Here is a 21839-nt window from a genome sequence, read left to right on the forward strand (position 1 = left end):
CAAATTTTTTTTTCCATTCCTTCCCCCTACCTCTTCTTTCCCCTAGGTACCAAGTAATTCACTATAGGTTAAACAGGTGAGATTCTGCTGAATTCCACATTTACCATGCTATTAAAAAAAAAAAAATCAGATCAAAAGGGGGAAAACCCAATAAAGTAAAAAGCAAGCAAACAACAATATTTGTAGAGGGCTGAAACACTGAAAAGGTGTACTTGAATCAGACATCGGGGCACTTAAAGTTAATTAACTATTCACTATGAGATAATGGATATATATATATATATATATTTAGATGAGATGGTGATATGATGGTTCTCCTGACCATTGGTGCTTGCTCAATGTGTGGTGGTGAGGTAATCATAGGCAGGGATTGGAGAGCTGGGGAAAAGAGGTTAAAGTAGCACTGTAGGACGAGAAGGAGAGAGGCTGGAGACTCCGAACTTCTAGAATCTAGGATACATCTTTGGCCACATGGCAGCTTGCCTGCTTCCTTTACTTCTCCCCCTAAAGACCAAGAACTTTGATCCGGACTCTGATCCTGAGGCTGTCTAGAGAGTTAGCCCGGACTTTACAAATATTAAAGGTGAAAATACTGTGTTGTGATTCACGTTCAGTCCCCATAGTCCTCTGTCTGGATGCAGAAAGCTCTCTCTATCACAGGGCTATTGGAACTGGCCTGAATCACCTCATTGTTGAAAAGAACCAAATCCATCCCAATTGATTATCACATAATTTTTGTTACCTTGTACTATGATCTCCTGGTTCTGCTTGTTTTGCTCAGCATCAGTTCCTGTCAGTCTCTCCAGGCCTTTCTGAACTCATCCTGCTGATCATTTCTAATAGAACAATAATATGCCATAACATTCATATACCATAACTTATTTAGCCATTCTCCAACTGATGAGCATCCACTCAGTTTCCAATTCTTTGACAGTACAAAAAGGGCTGCTACAAATATTTTTGCACATGTGGGTTCTTTTCCCTTTTTTCATGGATTTGTTTTTTGGGGGGATACAAATCCGGTAGAGACACTACTGGATCAAAGATTATGCATAGTTTGAATGATTGCGTTACTTCATAACTCTACCAAGAATGTACTATGTCCCAGTTTTCCCACATCCCTTCCAATATTTACCATTATCATTTCCTTTTGTTTTAGCCAATCTGAGAGATGTGAAGTGGTACCTTAGAGTTGCCTTAATTTACATTTCTCTAAACGATAGTGATTTAGGGCAAAGAAAGTTCTTCTCTTAACTTTATCTAGGAACTCAAGATTACCATCAAGTCAGGTAGAGAATTCTGGGCAAAGATATGCTTACCATAGTTATGCAGAAGCAGTTTTATCTTCTCTTCTTAAGGTGTCTCTCACCAGTAGCACATCTTGGAACCTTCAAGTCCTTCTGGGAGTAAGTTGCTTGAATCCTCTCAAGTGGAAAGGAGACCTGCCAGTTGAAGTTGATCTGAGATGTTTTCCCATGGTGTACTGAGCTTTCTGATGAGACAGGAACTTTGAGGCTTGGAGATGAAATAAAGAAGGATCAAAGAAAGTTAATCAGAACTATGTTCAAAAGCAGTCCATCCTTATCTAGGAAGCCTTTCTGGAATCTGGATCTTAGAAACTGTTGTTTAAAGCCCTTTTCATCCTGGGGCAGCATTAATTCATTGCAGAGGTGGATTCTAGAAGCAAGGGGGAAGACACTCACCCTTGATAGTCTGAGGGCATGATGGTAGAGCAAGATGAGTGATCTCACTGGCAGAAGTCACTGTTTCCTCTAATGTATTCTCAGAGCTGTGATCTGGTTCAAACTGCCTTAGAGAAGGAATTTTCCCCCTGTACAAATGGAATCCTTGAGTTAATGTTGGTGTCTGTTCTTGTGTTCTTTATTGATTTAACTCAGAACAAATGTCTTCAGGGAGTCAGATTTTAGTTAAAAGGGAAATGATTCTTACAGCAGTCCAGAAGTACAGTGTGTCATTCCAGAAGTGGGTTAATAGCAGAAGTTGGTGAGTACTTGGGGTGTGCTGGAGAACAGTAATGGGGGCCATTGAACCATTACCTAAGGATCCCTGCTGTCCACTTCTTGACTTAGAAAACCCCATGTTAACATTATCTATAGTTTAGTGTATTTTAATCTATTTGTTAGCCATTTCCCATTTCCATTTTAATAAGGCTGTGCTATATCTCCACTGCTGTATAAGGTATTATTGGTTAGAAACTCATTGGACTAGATGGTTTGTAGAGATCTCTTCTAGAACTCTGGTTCTGTGATATGGACTCTGGGGACTAAGAGCTTTATGGAAACACTCTGCTCTGAAGACAGTTTGGTGTCTTGGCATGTGGGGTCACTTTATAAGAAACAGGCCATTTTTAACCATTGTTCATCAGATGAGGAAAGTATTTTTGAACGAAAAAACAGGCCCAGAAAGACAGAAGTTGTTAGTTCAAATGGCTTCCAAATTCAAGGTTATCAATGAAATAAGTTTTTAGAACTTCTGAAGATCTCCCAGGAGAGGGTAATTAAAATGAAGAAAAGGAAGTACTTTGTCACCCAGTGACATAGACCTGAAAAAGAACATTATAACTACATGGAGAGAGATTTTCCTATTGAGTAAAGAAAACCTGATAATAGAACAAGGGAAAGAGGACACAATGACAGAGGTGCCTTAAGACTTTTGTAAGGACTTGGATTTCATGTTGGGAGTGAAAAAGCCCCCTCTTGAAGCTTTCGAGGAGATCGAAGGGTGTCGGCTTCCAGGCTTGGTACCTGCAGCCTTTGCTTGGAAGGAGGAGGGAGCTGGATCTAAGTAGTTGAAGCTGGAGGATAAAGCCATAAGACATGTGGGAAGGAAGATTTGGAAGCAGATTGTGGAGGACAAAAGGCTAGGCTAAGAAATGGGCCCTTTTCCTTCTAGGTAGTGTAGAGCTCTTCAATGGGGGTGGGGAGGGTGATACTCAGATTCAACAGGGGACTGGGCAAGGCACTAAAGATCTGAAGGAGAAAGCCGCAGCCCCTGACCATCTCATTGGAAAGTGAGATCTGGATTGCATTATAACATGGACTTGACTAGGACCAGAAGAAGTCCAGAAAACCGGATGAGGGACCGGAGGAGGAAAAGCTTGCTTTTTTAGTGGATGGATTTAGCAAGTGCTTAAAGTAAAAAGTAGTCACAGTCTCCAAATTCTTTGCCTTCTCAGCCATTCTTCCCTCCACTGTTGAACTGATTTTCCAAAAGCATGTATTTAAAGCAGCTCCTTGCCCTTTGTCCCTCTGCAACTTGTCTCTAATACTTTTGCAGCCTTATTCTACTTCTCTACTGATCCAGCTACAGGGTTCCTTTGTTGCCCTGCCTCCCCTTCTCTATAATCGCTAACACTTATCTATATATGTGTCCTCTCAGATAACAGTCCATTTCTTGCCTCCTTGCTCTTGTACAGGCTGTCTGACTCTTTATCTAACATCTATTTTATACATAGCTATTTTGGGTATAGGGGATCCAGGTGGTATCGTAGCGTATAGAGTACCAGGCCTGGAGTCAGGAAGATGATTCTCCCTTACTTTAGGGCCTCAGACATTCATTATCTGTGTGTGACCATGGACAAATCACTTTACTATGTTTCCCTGACTTTCCTCATCTGTAAAATCAATTGGAGAAGGAAATGGCAAATGATCCAGTATCTCTGCCAAGAAAATTCCAAATGGTGTTATGGAGAGTTAAACACGACTAAAAACAACTCAACAAAATTTGTGCGTGTGTGGTTTCCCACTGCTAGACTGTAAGCTCTCATGTTGCCTTTCTGTCCCTGATGCCCATTGGAGGGCCTGGAATAGGCCATTGTTCAATAAACCATTGTTGCTTACTTGGTCATTGATTGACCTTGAATATAAAGATGGAGGCATATATGAAAAGGCATTTCTTAAACACCAGGACATAAGTGATGCACGACAGTTTCTGCTTTCAATGTGGGGAGACAGCACAGAGCTACTGGATGGACCCTCACCCTATTTATTTTTTAAAGATTTTTATTTTCAAAACATGTGCATAGATAATTTTCAACATTCACCTTTGTGAAACCTTGTGCTCCAAATAATTTTCCCTCCCCTGGACGACAAGTAATCCAATATATGTTAAATATATACAATTCTTCTATACATATTTCCACAATTTTCTTGTTGCACAAGAAAAATCAGATCAAAAAGGGAAAAATGAGAAAGAAAACAAAATGCAAGCAAGCAGAAACAAGAGTGAAAATGCTGTTTGTAGTCCACATTCAGTCCCTACAGTCCTCTTTCTGGGTGCAGATGGCTCTCTTCATCCCAAGATCATTGGAACTGGTCTGAATCATCTCATTGTTGAAGAGAGCCACGTCCATCAGAATTGATCATCATATAATTTTGCTGTTGCCGTGTACAATGATCCCCTGGTCCTTCTCACCAGGCCTTTCTGAACTCATCCTGCCGATTGTTTCTTATGGAACAATGCTATTCTATAACATTCATATACCATCACTTTCCGCCATTCTCCAACTGATGGGCATCCACTCAGTTTCCAGTTTCTGGCTACTACAAAGAGGGCTGCCACAAACATTTGTGCACATTACAGGTCCCTTTTCCTCCTTTATGATCTCTTTGGGATACAGGCCCAGTGTTTGTGAGGATGCCACTGAAGCTGCTAACTCATCGAGGCCAGGGAAGGCAGGCAATCCACTGACCCAGAAGGGATTGGCAGCCCTAGTGAACAGGTAGAGCATTGGAGCTAGACGTGGAGCAGTGAGACAGGGACAAATGGACTCTGGCCAATATCTTGAAGGTTGAAACTATGATAAGATCCAGAGCATGGGGGTGATGATAGAGAATGAAAATGAGGAGCAGAAGCTTTTGTTTCAAAAAACTAATAATAATAATGACAGTAGCACGCATTGAATATAGCATGTTATGGTTTGCAAAATATTTGCCTTGTGTTATCTTATTTGATCCTCGCAGCTCTCTTGAGGAATTACCCCATTTTGCAGATAAGGAAACTGAGGTTCAAAGAGGATAGAAGAGTTGCCTTGGATTACCCAGCTAAGTGTCTAAGGCAGGATTCAAAGTTAGGTCTTCCAGACCTAAGCCCAGCCCTCTATTGACCTCGATGCCTATGGAATAAGAATGAACAAATTGTCATAAGAACTTTACATTCACAAAGTATAAGGGGAACAGAACATGCCCTTCTCATCATAGGCAGAGAATTACAATTAAATCATTGCTTTGTAGGAAAATCATGGAAATATGACTCTACTTGGTAACATTACAACTTACCCTTTTCTACCTGCATGGTTCGGTAATATTCTTGATGGTGGCAGATTGAAAAGAAAGCCAGCATGATGTAGATCAGGGAGACCTGGCTTTCATTCAGCACACCTTTGTCCCTTCACTGGGAGTTGACAAGAGACGCTATCACTGCAAAACGGCATTTTCATAATTTGTTTGAAATTTCTCTCCCACCAAATGTTTTGTGGAAATAATGGGTAATGTAGAATATCTAGAGGAGAAGAAAGTTAAGGCAAGATGATATGTGGGTCTGCTCCAGAAGAGCCAAGCTTGGGTTTGCTACTGGTGAGAGTGATCTGAGTACAGAACAAATTGGGCATAATTTTGCTTTTAGGAAAAATCTAGCGGGAAAACACTAAGTTGTCAGGAGAATTTTTAGATGTGTCTTTTCAAAGAACTGAAGAGCGGGAAACAAAATACTTATTTACAGTATCTAAAAGTTCAAGGAAAGGGATTTTACTTCAAGTTGGCCATTTAAAGGTGAATATATTGCATTAGAGAGCCACCAAGGGGATTGCCATGTTCTGCCAGTTTGAAAGCCAGTCCATTAGAGAGGAATGTACCAACCTACTATATCAAGAAGGTGTCCTTTAAAGAAATTTGTTTGGTCATTCAGTGAGTGGATACTTTGTTAAGGAAGTAAATGTTTTGAAGAAAGCGCCCTTTAAACTGCTGGAACTGTATTTTCCTTGTCATTCATTTTTGTTCTGATTCAGATTAGAGGTTATTTAAAGCAGGTTAGTTTCTTTTGACAGATTAAGCCATGTTAAAAATTCATACCGTGGAGAAAATCTGTTGGTTTGTTTTAATTTTTAATAAAACTTTCTTCTGTTAAAGTAAATATAATGAAAGTTGAGTTGCTTTGGTGCTGGGAATACTTACTATTTGTTATCTTTTGTTTCATCAGGCTACAGAAGAGGTTTCCAAAAACCTGGTTGCTATGAAGGAAATCTTGTATGGCACCAATGAAAAAGAGCCACAGACAGAGGCTGTGGCCCAGCTTGCCCAGGAGCTGTACAACAGCGGCCTCCTCAGCACGCTGGTTGCTGACTTACAGCTCATTGATTTTGAGGTAAGAACAGAACATTTACCTTAGACCTTTCCCAGTCTTCTCACTGGATCCTCACCAGAATGTACCAGAAGAGTAAGGTTAGGTTTTTTTTTTTTTTTCCCCCTCCACATCTTTTTTTGAAATAGATGAACTCATACAACCCTTTTTGGCAGCAGAGCCAGGACTGGATAGCTCCCGACCTCTGTTCTCTGTCCATCATCCCCTGAGGGACAGGAGCTTTCCTTCGTTGTTCTGTGTCCTGAGATAGTGTAGATTTCATTTGCTTAGTAGCCACTCGGGTGTCTGGCATATTGCACGGAATGACGCAGAATCACCTGGTCCCCAAGCATTTTGAAATCTTAAAGGAGAGAAGAAAATCCCAGATGGGTTTAGTGAGCTGAGCTAAAAAATAAAGACCACATTCTGGCAAGTAGAAAGGAAGACAGTGTCCTAGGTCAGGGAGGAGTTGGAAGTTTCATGAGAGGAGGACCTTGTGTATCTGCTCAGACCTTGGATACCAGGCCTCCCCCCCCACCCCCCCACACCCCCCCACACACACACTTTGGGTGCTGTTGCCCACCCAGCACCTCTACGCTGGAGTCTCTCCTGAATTCTGGTTTTGCATGGCTGCCAAAGCCCAACTGACCTTCTTCCCAGCTTCCCACTCTGTTGACAGCCCTTTTGTCCCCTTCCAGACCCCCTGATGTTCCTTCCAGTCCCTTCAGCCGATCAGCTGCCAAGTTCTGTCAGTTCTGCCAGCTCGGCAGCATCTCTTGCATCTGTCCTCTACTCCATCTCCCATGGTGCTGATTCAGACCTGCAGCTCCTACTGTTCCCTCCAAACAGTCTCCCTGCCTTCTTGCTGCCAATGATCTTTCATACAGTTCTAGAACCATCTTAATAAGTGACATCCTCAGCTGAAAAACTGTCATGGTCTCTCTAGGTACCTAGTCTAGGTTTAAAATGATTCTTTAGCCAAGCTTCTGAAAGCCCCAATTCCAAAATGAAGCTCTGGTACACCTTTCTAGCCTTCTCACACAGATTCTCATTCACTCTCACTCTCTCTGTCTCTGTTTTTCTGTCTCTGTCTGTCTTTTTCTATTTCTCCCTCTCTCTGTCTCACTGTCTCTGTCTCTTTCTGTCTGTCTCCCTCTTTGTGTCTCTTTCCATCCCTGTGCCTGTCTCTCACTGTCTCTATTTTTCTGTCTCTCTGTTTCTGCCTTTTTCTTTCTTTCTTCCCCTCCCTTACTCTCTCCCTTTCTCTCTTTCTCCCCACCTCCCTTCTCATATCTCTGAGGACAGGGACAGATATTTTTAAAAATGTCTTAAATGTTTTTGGTGGTTAATAAAAGTTTATGAATCAAATTTCTTTGAATTGAATTAGACACAATAGGCACTTAAATATGTATTGGATGCTTACTGGGACTACCAAGATTGCCTTTAAATATCTTGTCTTTTGGCCCTCTGCTCTAGGAATACTTTGCTATGGGCACAATATTATCCATCCATCAGCCTTGATACATGGATGTTAGTGCACATTCTTCACGCGTGTGCTCATCTGAGAAACAAACTTAGTTGCCCTAAACCTTCAAGCATAGGTTGGAGACTTGGGGGAAGCTCTGTATTCACCTTAGAAAGTAGCCATTCCCTGTGATGTTGAATCCTTCCTGTTTTCTCCGGATCCCCAGCTCCTTGCTGCTGCTCCTCTCCACTGGTCTTGGAGCAGTTTTGCTGTGCCACCCCTGCCCCTTGATCTGTCCCCTCAGGGACTCCCTCTTCTTCCCCTTCCACTTGAGAGGGACAAAGATACAGGATTGTCATCACTTTCTGAGTCAAGGTTGATGTGCAGCCTGTGCTGTACATCATGTATGAGTCTGTAACAGAGTAAGTAGCCTCCGAGACCCACGGTCACCAGGGCAGAGGCTTACTCCAAGCTCCTGGGAGTCACTGTCTATGTGGATATAATAGGGAAAAGGAGTAAGTTTTTGTATTTTAGTTGCTGAAACTGAATTTGGAAGTTAGAAACTTGGAGAGGGTGACAGAATCTATAGTAAACTAGAGTTTTCGTTACATATAAAAATAATTTTTAACATTAGCTTCTTAAAAATTCTCTTCTACCCTTTCACTTCTGCCCCCCCCCCCCCCCCTTGAAAAGGCAAGCAATTTGATATAGATCATACATGTGTAGTCATGCATGTTGGGGAGAAAAACAGACCTCCCTCCGCCCCCCCCGCCCCCTCCAGTAAAAACACAAGAAAAGGAAAACTTTTTAAAAGTCTGCTTCAGTCTATACTTAATGGCATTTTTCATCATGAGTCTTTCAGAATTATCTTAGATTGTTACTTTTGTGATTCCTTTATTGTTAACATATTGAAAATAATCGATTAAGTTTTGGAAGTTAGAATTTTGAAACTACCAAGTAGGATAAAATAAATGATTTAGCTGGATCTGTGGTTTTGTCCATGTGTCCACCAACACAGATCACAACCTGTCCATGACTTCTCCCCTGAAATTCTTGTCTGGGTCTTTAATAAATTCTCACTGGAGGAGGTGCTGCTCCAGAACATTCGACCGACTTTTCTGGCTCATTGACTATTTGGGGGCTTTCGGTACTGCCTCTGGATGGATTTCTCTTCATTTGTTTTTTGTTTTTTGTTTTTTTTTTTCCTCATTCTCAGTATCTCACATCCACCCCATTCCCATGCTTGTATTCTTGATGGATGTCATAGCTCTTTACAAATCATTACTTCTCTTATGTGTAGCCTCTCTATACACATACCTACATTCTCTCATTCTCTCTGTCTCTGTCTCTCTTGTCTCTCGGGAGAACCTGAGTTCATACCCAGCCTGAGATACTTAATACTTCCTAGCTGTGTGATCCTGGGCAAGTCCCTTAACTCCAATTACCTCAGCAAAAAAGAAAAAAAAAAGAGCTAGCTGAACAATCGGCGTGACCCTCAATTGAGTAAGAAGCCAGAGGGAGAGAGTTTGACAGTTCTCTCCATTGTCATTCAATCATAGTATTTTGTGTGACCTTAACAGGCACAGGAAAAACTTGTTTGAAGAGAGCCTTCAAAGCAGTACTTTTATTGCATTGAATGCGTTTTTAAAGTTAGCAAACAGTTGATATAGTAGTATCTAATACTCTCTGCACTTCATTTAATCTGTAGGAAATCGTCCATGAGAGTCTGCCTAATCCCTTCTCATGCTTTCATTGCAGACCATTTCATTGCATGCTTAGGCTGTTTTCATAAAGAAGAAAGACAGAAGCATCAGTGTACTGATGCTTTGGTAAAAGTCTCGCTTGTGGTCTTTTCTGTTCTTTTGGAATCTTCTCCTTTGTGATTGCTCATGACAATCAGTCCTGGCTCTTCTTTCTGCAGCCTGCAATCTTACTAGCTTTCTTGGTTGCCATATCACACTTTGACTCGCTTAGGGTGGTACAGTACTCTAAATTCTCAAGATTACTTTCAGAAAAATTCTTCTTCCCTCTTTTCTCCAACTAGAATCTTTTTTTTTTTTTTTTTTGAGCCCCAGTGGAATTTGAAATTTTGGCCCAATGTTCAGTCACAGAATCTCAGAAGGAACCTTGGAAACTATCTGGACCAGGGATTTTGAACCTAAGAATCTGTGACCCTTTGTGGGGAAAAAAAAATGTTTTGAGATCTATATTTCAATATAATTGAGGTTCTTTGTATTTTACTTTATGCATTTAAAAAACATCTTTATGAGAATAGGTCCGTAGGCTTCTCCAAACTGCCAAAGGGATCCATGACAAACACATACATGAAGGCTAAGAATCCTTGATCACATCCAGTCCATCTTTGGATACCAGTTCCCTCTACACCATCCCTTTAAAGTAGCCATCCAGTCTTTAGTGGCAGCCCCTGAGTGAAGGAAGAGTCCACTCTTGGGGCAGTCTATGACACTGAATAGCTCTACTAGGAATTTTTTTTTTTAATAATAGCTTTTTATTTTTCAAAATACATACAAAGATATTTTTCAACATTTACCTTGGTAAAACCTTGTGTTCTGTATTTTTCTCCCTCCTTCCCCTCTTCCCATAGACGGCAAGTAATCCAGTGTAGGTTAAACATGTGTAATTCTGATTGTATTTCCACATTTATTATGCTGTACGAGAAAAATAAGTTCAAAAGGAAAAAACCAACAAACATGCCAACAGCAACAAAAAAGGTGAAAATACTATGTTGTCATTCACTTTCAGTCTCCATGCTCCTCTCTCTGGATGCAGATGGCTCTCCATCACAAATCTATTGGAACTGGCCTGAATCACCTCATTGTTGAAAAGAGCCACATCCATCACAGTTAATCATCACATAATCTTGTTGTTTCTGTCTACAAATATTCTCTTGGTTCTCACTCCTCTCAGCATCATTTCCTGTAAGTCTCTCCAGGCCTCTCTGAAATCATCCTGCTGATCGTTTCTTACAGAAGAATAATATCCCATAACATTCATCCATTTCCCAAATGAGGTTCAAGCACTTAGTTTCTAGTTCCTTATCACTACAATAAGAGCTGCTACAAACCTCTTTGCACATGTGGGTCCTTTTCCCTCTTTTATGATCTCTTTGGAATACAGACCTAGTGGAGACAGTGCTAGATTAAAGGGTATACCCAGTTTGATGGCCCTTTGGTCATGGTTCCAAATTGTTTTCATGAATTAGTTGGATCATTTCACAACTCTACCAACAATGTATTAGTGTCCCAGTTTTCCCACATCCCAGGATGTTTTCATTTTATGTCAAACTCTAGTTTTTTTCTTCTAATTTTGCCCCTAGTTTTGATCTGTAAGATTTCCCCTTTCCACATGACAATCCTTCAGATATTTGAGGAAGTTATTATTCCCACTCTTTCCCCCTCCCTCCCTCGTTCCAAATCTCCTCTTTTCCATCTTAAACATCTGAATTCTTTCCTGTCATCCTCATGTAGCAGGATTACCTTCTTACCATCTTGATTGCTTTCTTTTTGGGTGCTCTGTAAGAGCTTTTCAGCATTCTTCTTAAAACATGGTCCCTAGAACCTAAAATAACACTTTAGATATGGAGTCTGGCCAAGCTAGACTACAGCTTCTCCTTGGTATCATGCCCTTCTATCTGCCCATACTTTTTTAGCTGTCAAGTCACACTATGGAACTTTCTGACCATTCACTCCTTACATCTTTTGACGAAAGGACTGTCCTCTGGCATTAAACTCATCGACTCTCCCTCAACCCAGTATCATCAATGACATTGATAAGCCCTTTGTGCCTTCAAGTTAAGCCTCATAGGGCAGAGCACAGAGGTGATGAACATTGCACTGGAGAGCTCTTTCCCATTTGTTTTAAAACTACCTCTGCCTATTTTTTGACTTTGTATATTCAGCCAGTTCCAAACCCATCAAATTCTACTCTTCTTTAAACTTCTCTTTTCCACAGGGATAGCCTAGATATTTTGCCACATGCTTGTTAAATTCTGGTTAGTAGCATTTCCCTGGTTACCTACAGTTCTGTCAAAAAAGGGAAATTATGTTAGTGTGGCACAACTGATTCTTGATGAAGCCAGCTCTTTGTGATTACTGCTTTTTTTTTCCCCTAGAAATTCACTGAACCATCTCTTTAATAACACATTCTAGAATTTTGCTAATTGCTATTAAAAAAAAAAATACAGATCCTTAGGCTCTAACTGGAAGATTCCATTCTCATTTTTGAAAATCAGGACATTTGTCGTCTTCATAATTAGTATCTTACTGATCTCCATGAATTCTCAGGGATGGCCTGGATCAGGAATTGTTAAGCTGGAGGACTCAACTTGTTTTTCAAAAAATATTACTTCAATCTAATTGACTTCCTTTGTAATTCCTACTTATTTTATTTTAAGCATTTCAGAATATTCTGAAAAGATGTGTGTAGGCTTTACCAGATTGCCAAAGGGGGTTCCACAACATCAAAAAATGAACAACTTTTGACTTTAAGTCACTCAGCAATCACATCAGTCAGTTCTTTTGGTGCCCTATTCATCTCAGTCTCCTCTTCTAGACCCACCGTAGATGTGCAGGGGGCAGCTGATTGCTTTATTACATCCTCCTTACATCAATTTGTTATCAATCCCACCCCATGAGCCATTTTGTTCTCTCCTTTCTAGAGCCTCTTTCTGTTATGACCTTCATTCTACTCCACCCCAAAAGGCATTTCTGACCACTTTTCATCTTCTAGCACAATGATGAGGAACCAGTCTGAGCTCATTCTCAATAAGTTCTGCATAGTTTTTTTTTTTTTTTTTTTGCTCACCTCATAATCCTTTGCAGCACATAGTGCTGGGTGATCATTTTGAATACTGTGGGGCAAGATGAACGAATGTCCCATAAGATTTTTTTGTTTTTAAAAAAAAAAAAAAAAAAAAAAAAAAAAAGATTTTTTTGTTTTTGCCTGTAGACATGTGATGGGGTCTATGTAATCCTCCCAGAACAATCTTATCTGTTTATCCTTCTACTTAGTGATACTTTTTGTCATCTTCTGATTTCATTGATGAAAGGAATACTCTGTGTGTGTGTGTGTGTGTGTGTGTGTCTGACTGAGTGTGATCGTGTGTGTTGAGTAATCAAAAATCTAGTATTTTTAGCTCCCTTTGCCCTTTTTGTCATTGCTTAGACATTACTTTATATTTTTTGTTCATTTGAGTTGTTGGGTATGGCAGAATTATGGGAAAGAGTCTCTCTGGATTCAGGCTGAGCCTTTCTAGCTGAGTTAGAAGCTCTTTGCTTCAAGAGCCAGGTCAGTGCTGTTCCATTTTGGGGAAAGAAATAAAATGTTTGAAATAAATTAAGAAATAGCTATGAACATTTTAAAGCCAGTTATGGAGTAAACTAGAACTGGGGTTCTACTCTATTATACTTTATTGTAGTTTTAAAGGGACCCTAAATCTCAGAATGTTGTTGCAACAGAGTAGAAGGTCTCTTGGATCCCACTAAGTCCAGACTTAGTTTTTTGTGGGAAGATGGACCTCATTAAAAGGGAAGGTCTTTTCCAAGGTGACAACAGAACACTTGAAGACCATCTCCTTAGTTAAGGAGGAATAGTCACATAGTCTGTGTCAGTGGAAGCCAAAATCACAGATCCTGGAAATGCTAAAGAAGTCGTCATTCTCTGCTATAAAGATAGCTACTCTCATGGTTTTTTGTATTACATATATTTAGTTAGGTAAATGCATAATTGATTGTATTTCTAACAGGGCAAAAAAGATGTGGCCCAAATTTTCAACAACATCCTCAGAAGACAAATTGGTACAAGAACTCCTACCGTTGAATATATCTGCACTCAACAGAATATTTTGTTCATGTTATTAAAAGGGTATGTACAATATTACAACTTTTATGTTCTAAATTAAAAAAGATTGTCTTAAGCCAAAGAAAGATGGCAGATGTAGTGAAAACATTTCATGGTAGTTTTGTCAGGGCATTTTCCCCGTGGGTCTTAAACATGAGCACTGTCAATATATAAAAAACGCTATGATACCAACAGAAACTTAAAGTTGAAACTGGATGACATGACTTTTAGAATTCAGAAGTCCTCTATTCAAGAAAAGATACTTGATGCTTTTGTCTAAGTTGTCTAAGCTTTGAAAAATTGGTGGTAAAATTAGTGTTGGTAGGACAGAGTAATCACCTGTTTTGAAGATAAACTTTCTGGACTGCTTGCTTTTTGTAAAGCGATAAAATTTATCTTACAGGAGTAAGAAGTCAAAAATAGTAAACAAAGTATCCATTTATAATGCAGCAACTTTGATTCTTGTTAAATATGTATGTTCACTAATCCACCTAAGGGTGCCTCTCCCTGGAATTGCCATTGGACCAGCAGACTTTTATATTTGAGTAGCCTAATATTTAAAACAAACAAAAAAACAATTGAAACCTAAAAAAAATTCCTCCATGTTTTTCATAACTACCCATGCATAACCTACATTGAATTGCTTGCCTTCTCAATGAGGGGTCTGGGGAGGGAGGAAGGAAAAGAATTTGAAACCCAAAGTTTTAAAAGCAAATGTTAAAAATAATCTTCATATGTAACTGGGGAAAAATAAAATACTAAGTGAAAAAAACTTCCTCCTCCCTCATCACTAGCTGCTGATGGTCATGGTTACCTATTAATTCTATATCGTATTTATTTATAATCTGTGGAGCTATGACTGTGGTTTGCCTCTGTTTGCTTTTAGCTTTGTGGTGTTTTCTTAAATTAGTGGATATGCTTACACACATGGTACTGGAAGGACTGCTTACTGTGATGATCTAGCTTGCCCTGTCTCCTCACTTGGCTGGTTCACACAGTGATCGTAGTCTATCCACAAGCTCACATTGGCCTTTTCCTCTTCAGATTTCAGATACTGGACTACTCCTGTTGTGATGTACAACTGTGTGTGCCCTTTTACCTTAGAAAAGCAGAATTGCATGCTCAGAGAATTTTCTAAAGAACTCTTTTGCATTAACAGAGCTAAGGTTTCCTTTCTCAGAAACTTGTTGATTGGAAAACAAAGTAACATACATCAGTTAATAATCAGGTTTGTACTTTTGAGTAGTTAAAGATTTGCTATGAGTAACCTCATTTTAAAAACTGTAGACATCATTTGATGATAAAGTTTTAAATTGTAGGACTTTTGTTGCTTCCTTTATGTTGGCTGGGTTTTTGTTGCCCTGTGTTACACAAATAGTGTTTATATGCAATGGGAAATTTTTCTATTGGTATCGCTTTGCGTTTGGGGATGTTGGGTGTATTTATGCTCTGGGTGTTTTGGGGTTAGTATTTTGCATGCTTTTCCACCAAGAGGTTGTTCAGCATAATAGGGTGCTTTTTAGTTATCAGATTAGGACTTCACCTAAGGGGGAGGCAGGCAGCCCCCAAGTAAAACTTGCCCAACTTGTTGTTCATGATACTTGATCCTTTGACACTCTTGCTTAGTAGAAGACGACCAGTGTAAGCATTTTATTAAATTAGGAAGCATGTGGTAAGTGATCTGCAGGGGTCTCTACACAATTCTAAGCACTGTGGGAGATTTTTTTAAATGTGAAGGCCACTTCCCTTGCCATCCCAGTTAGGAGGTAAATGCATGTGGGGAACAGCTAAATGACCCAGCATGATGGAGTAGCCCATGTGTGCAGTAGGGATTCAGTGATTCTCCGTTGTAGCTTGGGCTTACACTTAAGAAGGGTACAAAACCCAGGCAGGTTTTGTTTATTTGGTATCCAAGAAGTGGTGGTGTTCAGTTGTGTTCCACTTTGTGGCTCCTTTGGGGGTTTCTTGGCAGAGATACTGGAGGGATTGGCCATTTCCTTCTCCAGCTCATTTACAGATGAGAAAACTGAGGCACACAGGGTTAAGTGACCGGCCCAGAGTTCCACAGCTAGGGAGTGTCCGAGGCTGGATCTGAACTTACAGAAGATGAGTCTTCTTGACTCTAGGCCCAGCACTAGGTAGGTACTGCCTAGGGCAGGGAAAATCCCGAGAAAAGCATGAATAAAGGGAAGAAATAGTAATGTGCTTTCTTAGGATGCCTGGAGGACAAGGAGTTACAAGAGTTGAGTGCTTTAGAGCTGTGAAAAATAATTTGGGCAGAGTCAGGTCTAGCTAGTTGCTGGAAAACCTTGAACACCATGCTGAGGGATTTGGGCTTAACTGGTCAAGCCATGGAACATTCATTGTGGCTTCTAAAGCATTGTAGTGACATTAGAACAAGATTTGAGGGAGTTGAATCTAGTGGTTGTACACAGGAAGAATTTCAGGGAGACATTAAGAGGTAATTGCAGTCACCGGACTGGAGTCAGAAAAGTATAAACTAGCTAGATTTTTGGCAGTGTGCCAAGAGAGCAGAAATGGAATCTGTAGACGTTCAAAGAAAGAACATTCAGAAGATAATGGCCAGGGGTAAAGGGAAGGGGTGACGGAGAAAATTCAGAGATGACTCAACAGCAAATTGGTTTGGCCCCTCCTGTATGCAGAGCAGGTGTGAGCAGAGATAGAAAATATAGATATGCCCTGGTATCTGCTTTTGTAGGCAGCAAAAGGATATGACACTTGCACAGATAATGATGAAACATAAGTAATACATGATAAGGGCATCAGAGAGCTATACAGAGTATTTGGAACTTCTGAGAAGATGGTTAAGGAAGAAGCCTGTCTCTTCTCCCCTCCCACCCCCATCTTCTCAGAATGGTAAGAACTTTACCATAACAGAATAGCAAGCTTCCAGGAAGGGATAGAAAAGGCCTATGAAGAAAAATACTTCAAATCAGCAGAGTCAGAGAAAGCGAGAGAGAGAGCCACCAAAGTGAGGCTTCAAAAGTTGAATAACATTTTTTAAATTATGGGTAGGAATTGGGACAACAATAAAAAGATACCCAGAAGGATGTCAATCTTCAAAATTTCTAGAAAAGTTTAAAATATGGCTTAGGAATATCTATTTATCTAGAGAGAGAGAGAAGGAATTAAAGGAAGAAATGACAATGGAAATTGAAGTGGAAATAACTTTCCCACAAATCAGGGACAAATAAGAGAAATAGATCAGTTATGATGCAAATGATAGAGAATTTCTTTAATGAGTAGATACTCTATACAAGAATGTTAAGGGGGAAAACAGAATAAAATCAAAAGCTAGCAAGATTGGGCACGCCCCTGAATTTCTCTGTTACAGAGACAGCTCTCTTGGCAAAACAACCAATCCTGGAGATGAAATGCAGTAAAAACTGAGAGCTTTTGGTCTCTTAGAAAAATATGATGAGATAAGAAGCCTGAAAATAACATTTTTAGGAAGTTATGCAAGAAAATTATCCAAAACCTTGGGAAAATATGTAAAATGCAAATAGGTAAAAAGGTACAATAGAGGAGAGACATAGCTTATTTAAAAATATCAACCAATTCTAGATTTCAGCTTTAAACAATATATTTTACAATCATGGAGAAACCTTGCATGCCAAGAAAAAAATCAGCCAAATTGTATGAGACTATTTGTTACTTATACCAAATGAGAGGATTAATTGGTATATTTTGTAAAGGGCCAGAACTCTGAAAATGTGTACTTGAGTCAAGGACAGCAGGGTGCTTATAAGTTAAGTACCTACTCAGTGGGAGATAATGATTCTCTAAACATATACTTAATGTGATTTGATCATGTAATGGTTGCACATGCTCATTTGGTGTAGTGATGTAGTTGTACTGAAGTATTTAAGGGCTGGGAGAACTGGGAATGGGCTTCTCTGCCACCCACACAGACACAAAGAAGACTCTGGACTTCATCTTTGACCATCCATCCTCGTGAGTCTCCTGCCTCCTTCACTCCTCCACTAAGACCAAGGACTCGGGCTGATCCCGAGTTCCTTCAAAGAACTAGTCCAGACATTACAATATTTTTCCCCAAAAAACAAAGAAAATCAGTTTTTACTCTTTAATGACATAGATCATAAATATCATTGAAGAATGGATTTTCAGTAAAAAGGGAAGAGTACAAAGCATTGTTGGTGGGGGAAGGAAACATAAAGGGCAGCAGGCATTTGACATAAAAATTCATCTAATAGAGGAAACTTAAGAAAGATAAACAAACTCATTTGGTGGGGCTGTTGGGTTTTTTCCAAATACACCTTTTGTATTTCTCTTATTTAATTTCTAAAATCCCTCTTCATCTGCCCTATCATTGGAACAAAAACTTAGAGAAGAAAAGGCATTTCAGTTGGACCGGCCAGGCGTGTCAGCATCTGTAGCATTCCGCAGTCCTGTCTCCCTTTTCTGAGGGCCCAGTTTGGTTGCTAGCATTATCCTGTGTCCGATTTCTGCTTAGGTTGAGTGTTTGCCTGATTCATTATACAGGGAATAGATAGTGAAGATTCTTCTCCTGGATAAGAAAATGGCAAACTACCCCCATTATCTTTGTCAAGAAAACTCCAAAAGAGGCCACAACGAATCACACTGCTGAAAAATGACTAAACAACAGTACTAGCCATGAAAGATACGAGGTTTCAGGAAGGAGATTCAGTGTAAAGCATTTTGTCCCTAGTATCAGAATACTTTAATTGTACCTGTAATGCTTACAGCTGCACACTTGGTGCCCACTCATATATGCTTAGATCACTAATAATTAGAAAAATGCAAAATAAACCAACTTTGAGGTTCTGTTTCACACCCATCAGATTGCTAAGGATGACTGAAAAAGAAGATAATGGATGCTAGAGGGGCGAAAGCAAAATAGACTCTTTAAAACAGTTGTTGAATTGGTTTGGCCATTCTGGAAAGCATTCTAAAAGTCAGGCCCTGAAGTCCTAGATCTATATCCCTAAAGAGATCAAAGAATGGAGAAAAAGAATGTGTAAAAATCTAGATGACCAATTTTTGTTATGGCTAAGAACTTGAAGGAGATGCCCTTCAGGCAGGAGGTATCTGAGCAAACTGTTGGCCTGTTAATGTAATGGTTGCTGTTGGGTCTTTCCCAGATGGCTTCTGTTTGTGAAGTTGGCTTTTTTACTCTGGTGTAAGACTTCACTTTGATTGCTATTAAATTTTACTTTATGATACTAGCAACACGTTTTGGTCAGATCTTTCTGGGACCTCACTGTCATCTGGTCTGCTATTGATCTCTCTGCTTTGTGTCATCTGGGAAATAGAGAAATGTGGGCTCCATGTCTTTATTCTAGTCACTAATAAAAATGTTGCCCAGTCAGGCTGGGTCTTCCCAATGGACCTTAGATCCTCCATGACTATTCTTAGGCTCCTTCAGGCAGTTCTGAATCCACTTAATTTTGCTGACATCTTGCTGTCATTGGCAGGCAAGGAGCTTGAGGGGATCTGTCACATATTTAACCCTTGGCACACTTTTTGGGGCAGCAGGGGATACCACAGGGCCCAGAGAGCCTGGCCTGCAGTCAGGGAGACTTGGCTTCCTGAGTTCAAATCCAGCCTCAGACACTTCGTAACTGGGTGAGTCTGTCTGCTTCAGTTTCCTCATCTGTCAAATGAGCTGGAAAAGGAAATGGCCCACCGGTGCCATGTCTTGGCCAAGACAACCCCAAATGGGATGAGGAAGAGTCAAACAACTGGAAAAAACGAGCAAGAAAGGAGCGTTCTCCACCGTGGTCACCCCCATGATGAGACAACCTTCACTTCTCCTGCTCAGTGCCTTCCTTCACAGACGGGGGCCACCATGTTCTTGTGCTGTTTTATCAAGAAGCTCAGCGCAGGGGCTTGGTTTCCTCTGGAAGACTCCACGCCATTCTCCTAAAAAGACAACCAAGGACGGCCCCGCAGCCCTCTCGGCCGGGCCCTTCTCTTGGCCTTCAGTGCCTTTCCAGTCCAGAGGCATCTCCCTGACCGGGGAAACTGAAGCGAAACCTGTCTGCCGCCTCTCCTGTGAGTAATGATCACAGCGGTGTTAGAAGCAAGAAGCGAACCCCCTCTCTGGCACAGCGGATGGAGTGGGGGCCTGCAGCCAAGAAGACCCGAGTCCGGCCACTTCCCTGGCCAGTGACGCTGGCAAAGTTCACTCAGCCCCCGTCTTCCTCCATTTCTTCAGGTGTAAATGTGGTGAGAAATGAGAATGTCTGCCAGTGTTGATCACAGTGCCAGATACACAGGAGGTGCTTAGTAGGTGCTCACCTTTCTCATTGCTTAGCCATCCCTCTCACTCGGGGTACGATTTCACACTCCTGGGCTGTGCTTCCTCCTCACTTCTCTGCCCCTGTATCATGTACAAAAGTGATGGTGGTAAGTGTCCTGTGGGTACTCCTGGCACAGCAGTGACCCTTCCCTCCTTGCTTTGTCTTCCAGCCCACTGACTTTCTGCCCTCCATTCCCAAGGCTTCTCCCGCCTTCTTCAGTGCTCAGCTAGCCCCTCCCTCTTCATCAGCCCCTTCCCCATTCCCTGTGCATGTGTCTTTGATTGTTCTTTAGCTTTGGGTCTTTTCCCAGCTTCCCAGGGCTCCCGGCCAGCTGTTCCTTGTCTGCTGGTTTCAGATCTAGAAGGACACTCCCCTATTGGTTGCTCCACCTTTTGAAGAATGAAGTTATCTTTTAAAAAGCAAGTTGGGAAAATATGTAGTGGTCTTACTTTGGCATAAAGGACTCCAGCAGGCACCTGAACAAGTGAAGTCCCTTTTTGTCCCTGCATCCTGCTCTGGGCCAGGCTTGTGATCTTCTGTATTTCAGTAATCATGTGGCTTCTCCATCTGCCTTTGTCTTTATTTACCAGTGATCTCCACTGGATCTTCCATTTCTTTACATAAGGATATCTTTTTAATACCCCATACCCCTCTTTTTAACACCCCCCACCCCCTCCCCCCCCCCCCCCCCCATCACCTTTTAGCCTATTTTCTTCTACCTTAGTAGGAGTTTACTTTTTTTCAAAGCCATAAACCAGTCACATGGCTCACCCACTAAGATTGTGTTAAAATTAATTTTCTAACTGCCTTGTCCCATAAGGATTTCTAGTTAATCTCAGTTGTAACCCAGGCCTTTGTTACATAGGAATGGCAGGCTATAGGTTTTATCACTGATTCTTATTGCTCATGCATTTATTCTCCATGTACATACTTTGCCTTGTGCCCCTAGGATTGAACATGGGGCCTCTCTCAAATAACTTTAATAAATACTTATCGTTTATTTGATTCCTTCTTGCAGATTGCCCCCTATAAATATCTTTATAACATTACCTTAACTCTGGCGTCTAACTTTAGTGGTCAAACACACATACACAATTTTCCTCTTCTTCCTCCTTTGCTATTTGAAATCTTTTGAAGATAATAAGAGTAACATCGAATAAAGTTGTTTTTCCCCTTTTAGGTCTTGTTAGTTTCTTCCATTCCTGGCGAGAAGTCCTTCATTTTTATTTTTATATTTTAATCTGGCATATGCAAATATACATTTTATGAAATATGCAGCTGATGAAAGAGAAGCAGGGAGAGCAGTGAGATGATGCAGTAGATTAAGTGTCAGACCAGGAGTTTAGGAGGACCTGAATTCAAATCTGGTTTCAAACAATTATTAGCTGTGTGATCCTGGCCAAGTTGCTTAACTCTGCCTCCAAAAAAAGAAAGAAGAAAAAAAAGGAGAACTTGGCCAGCCATGTCACAAATTAAAACTGGGAGGAGATGGAAGGAGTATTATGAACTGTCAAAATAACACTAGAGGAATTCAGGTGAATTTTGTGTCATTTGAGTACCAGATAAGGAAGTGGAATTCATATCGGAAGAAGAAAGAGAAAAATCTTTGTAGCCCATTCATGAAAAGAGTGACAGAAAAGTGGAAGTTTTCCTGATTCATGGGAAACCTGTGGAAGGGAAGAAATGAAAGCTTGCTTTGTCAAATGTTGGAGCTTGTAGAGAGGGAGGCAGTAGGTGGAGGTCACAGGTATAGAGCACCTCTTGGCAGGCTTGTACAGCATATTCCAGGTATTTTCAGTAAAATGTTTGGATAGGAAGAGAAGCAGAGAAGACTCCCTCCTTTCCAAGGTCAT

The 21839-nt window shown here is 40.7% G+C and overlaps 1 protein-coding gene across 3 annotated transcripts in view; it reads left to right on the forward strand.

The window, feature by feature from the left end:
* Window positions 1–21839, forward strand: part of CAB39 (calcium binding protein 39) — a 49927-nt gene that overhangs the window by 14826 nt on the left and 13262 nt on the right. For all 3 annotated transcript variants that reach the window (XM_023503750.2, XM_031968167.1, XM_031968166.1), the window contains exons 3-4: window positions 6217–6381; window positions 13587–13705. In XM_023503750.2, coding sequence (XP_023359518.1) covers window positions 6217–6381; window positions 13587–13705 — 284 coding nt within the window. The remainder of the gene's footprint in view (window positions 1–6216; window positions 6382–13586; window positions 13706–21839) is intronic.

Source organism: Sarcophilus harrisii, chromosome 4 (assembly GCF_902635505.1).
Source record: "Sarcophilus harrisii chromosome 4, mSarHar1.11, whole genome shotgun sequence".
NCBI classification, from domain to species: Eukaryota; Metazoa; Chordata; class Mammalia; order Dasyuromorphia; family Dasyuridae; genus Sarcophilus; species Sarcophilus harrisii.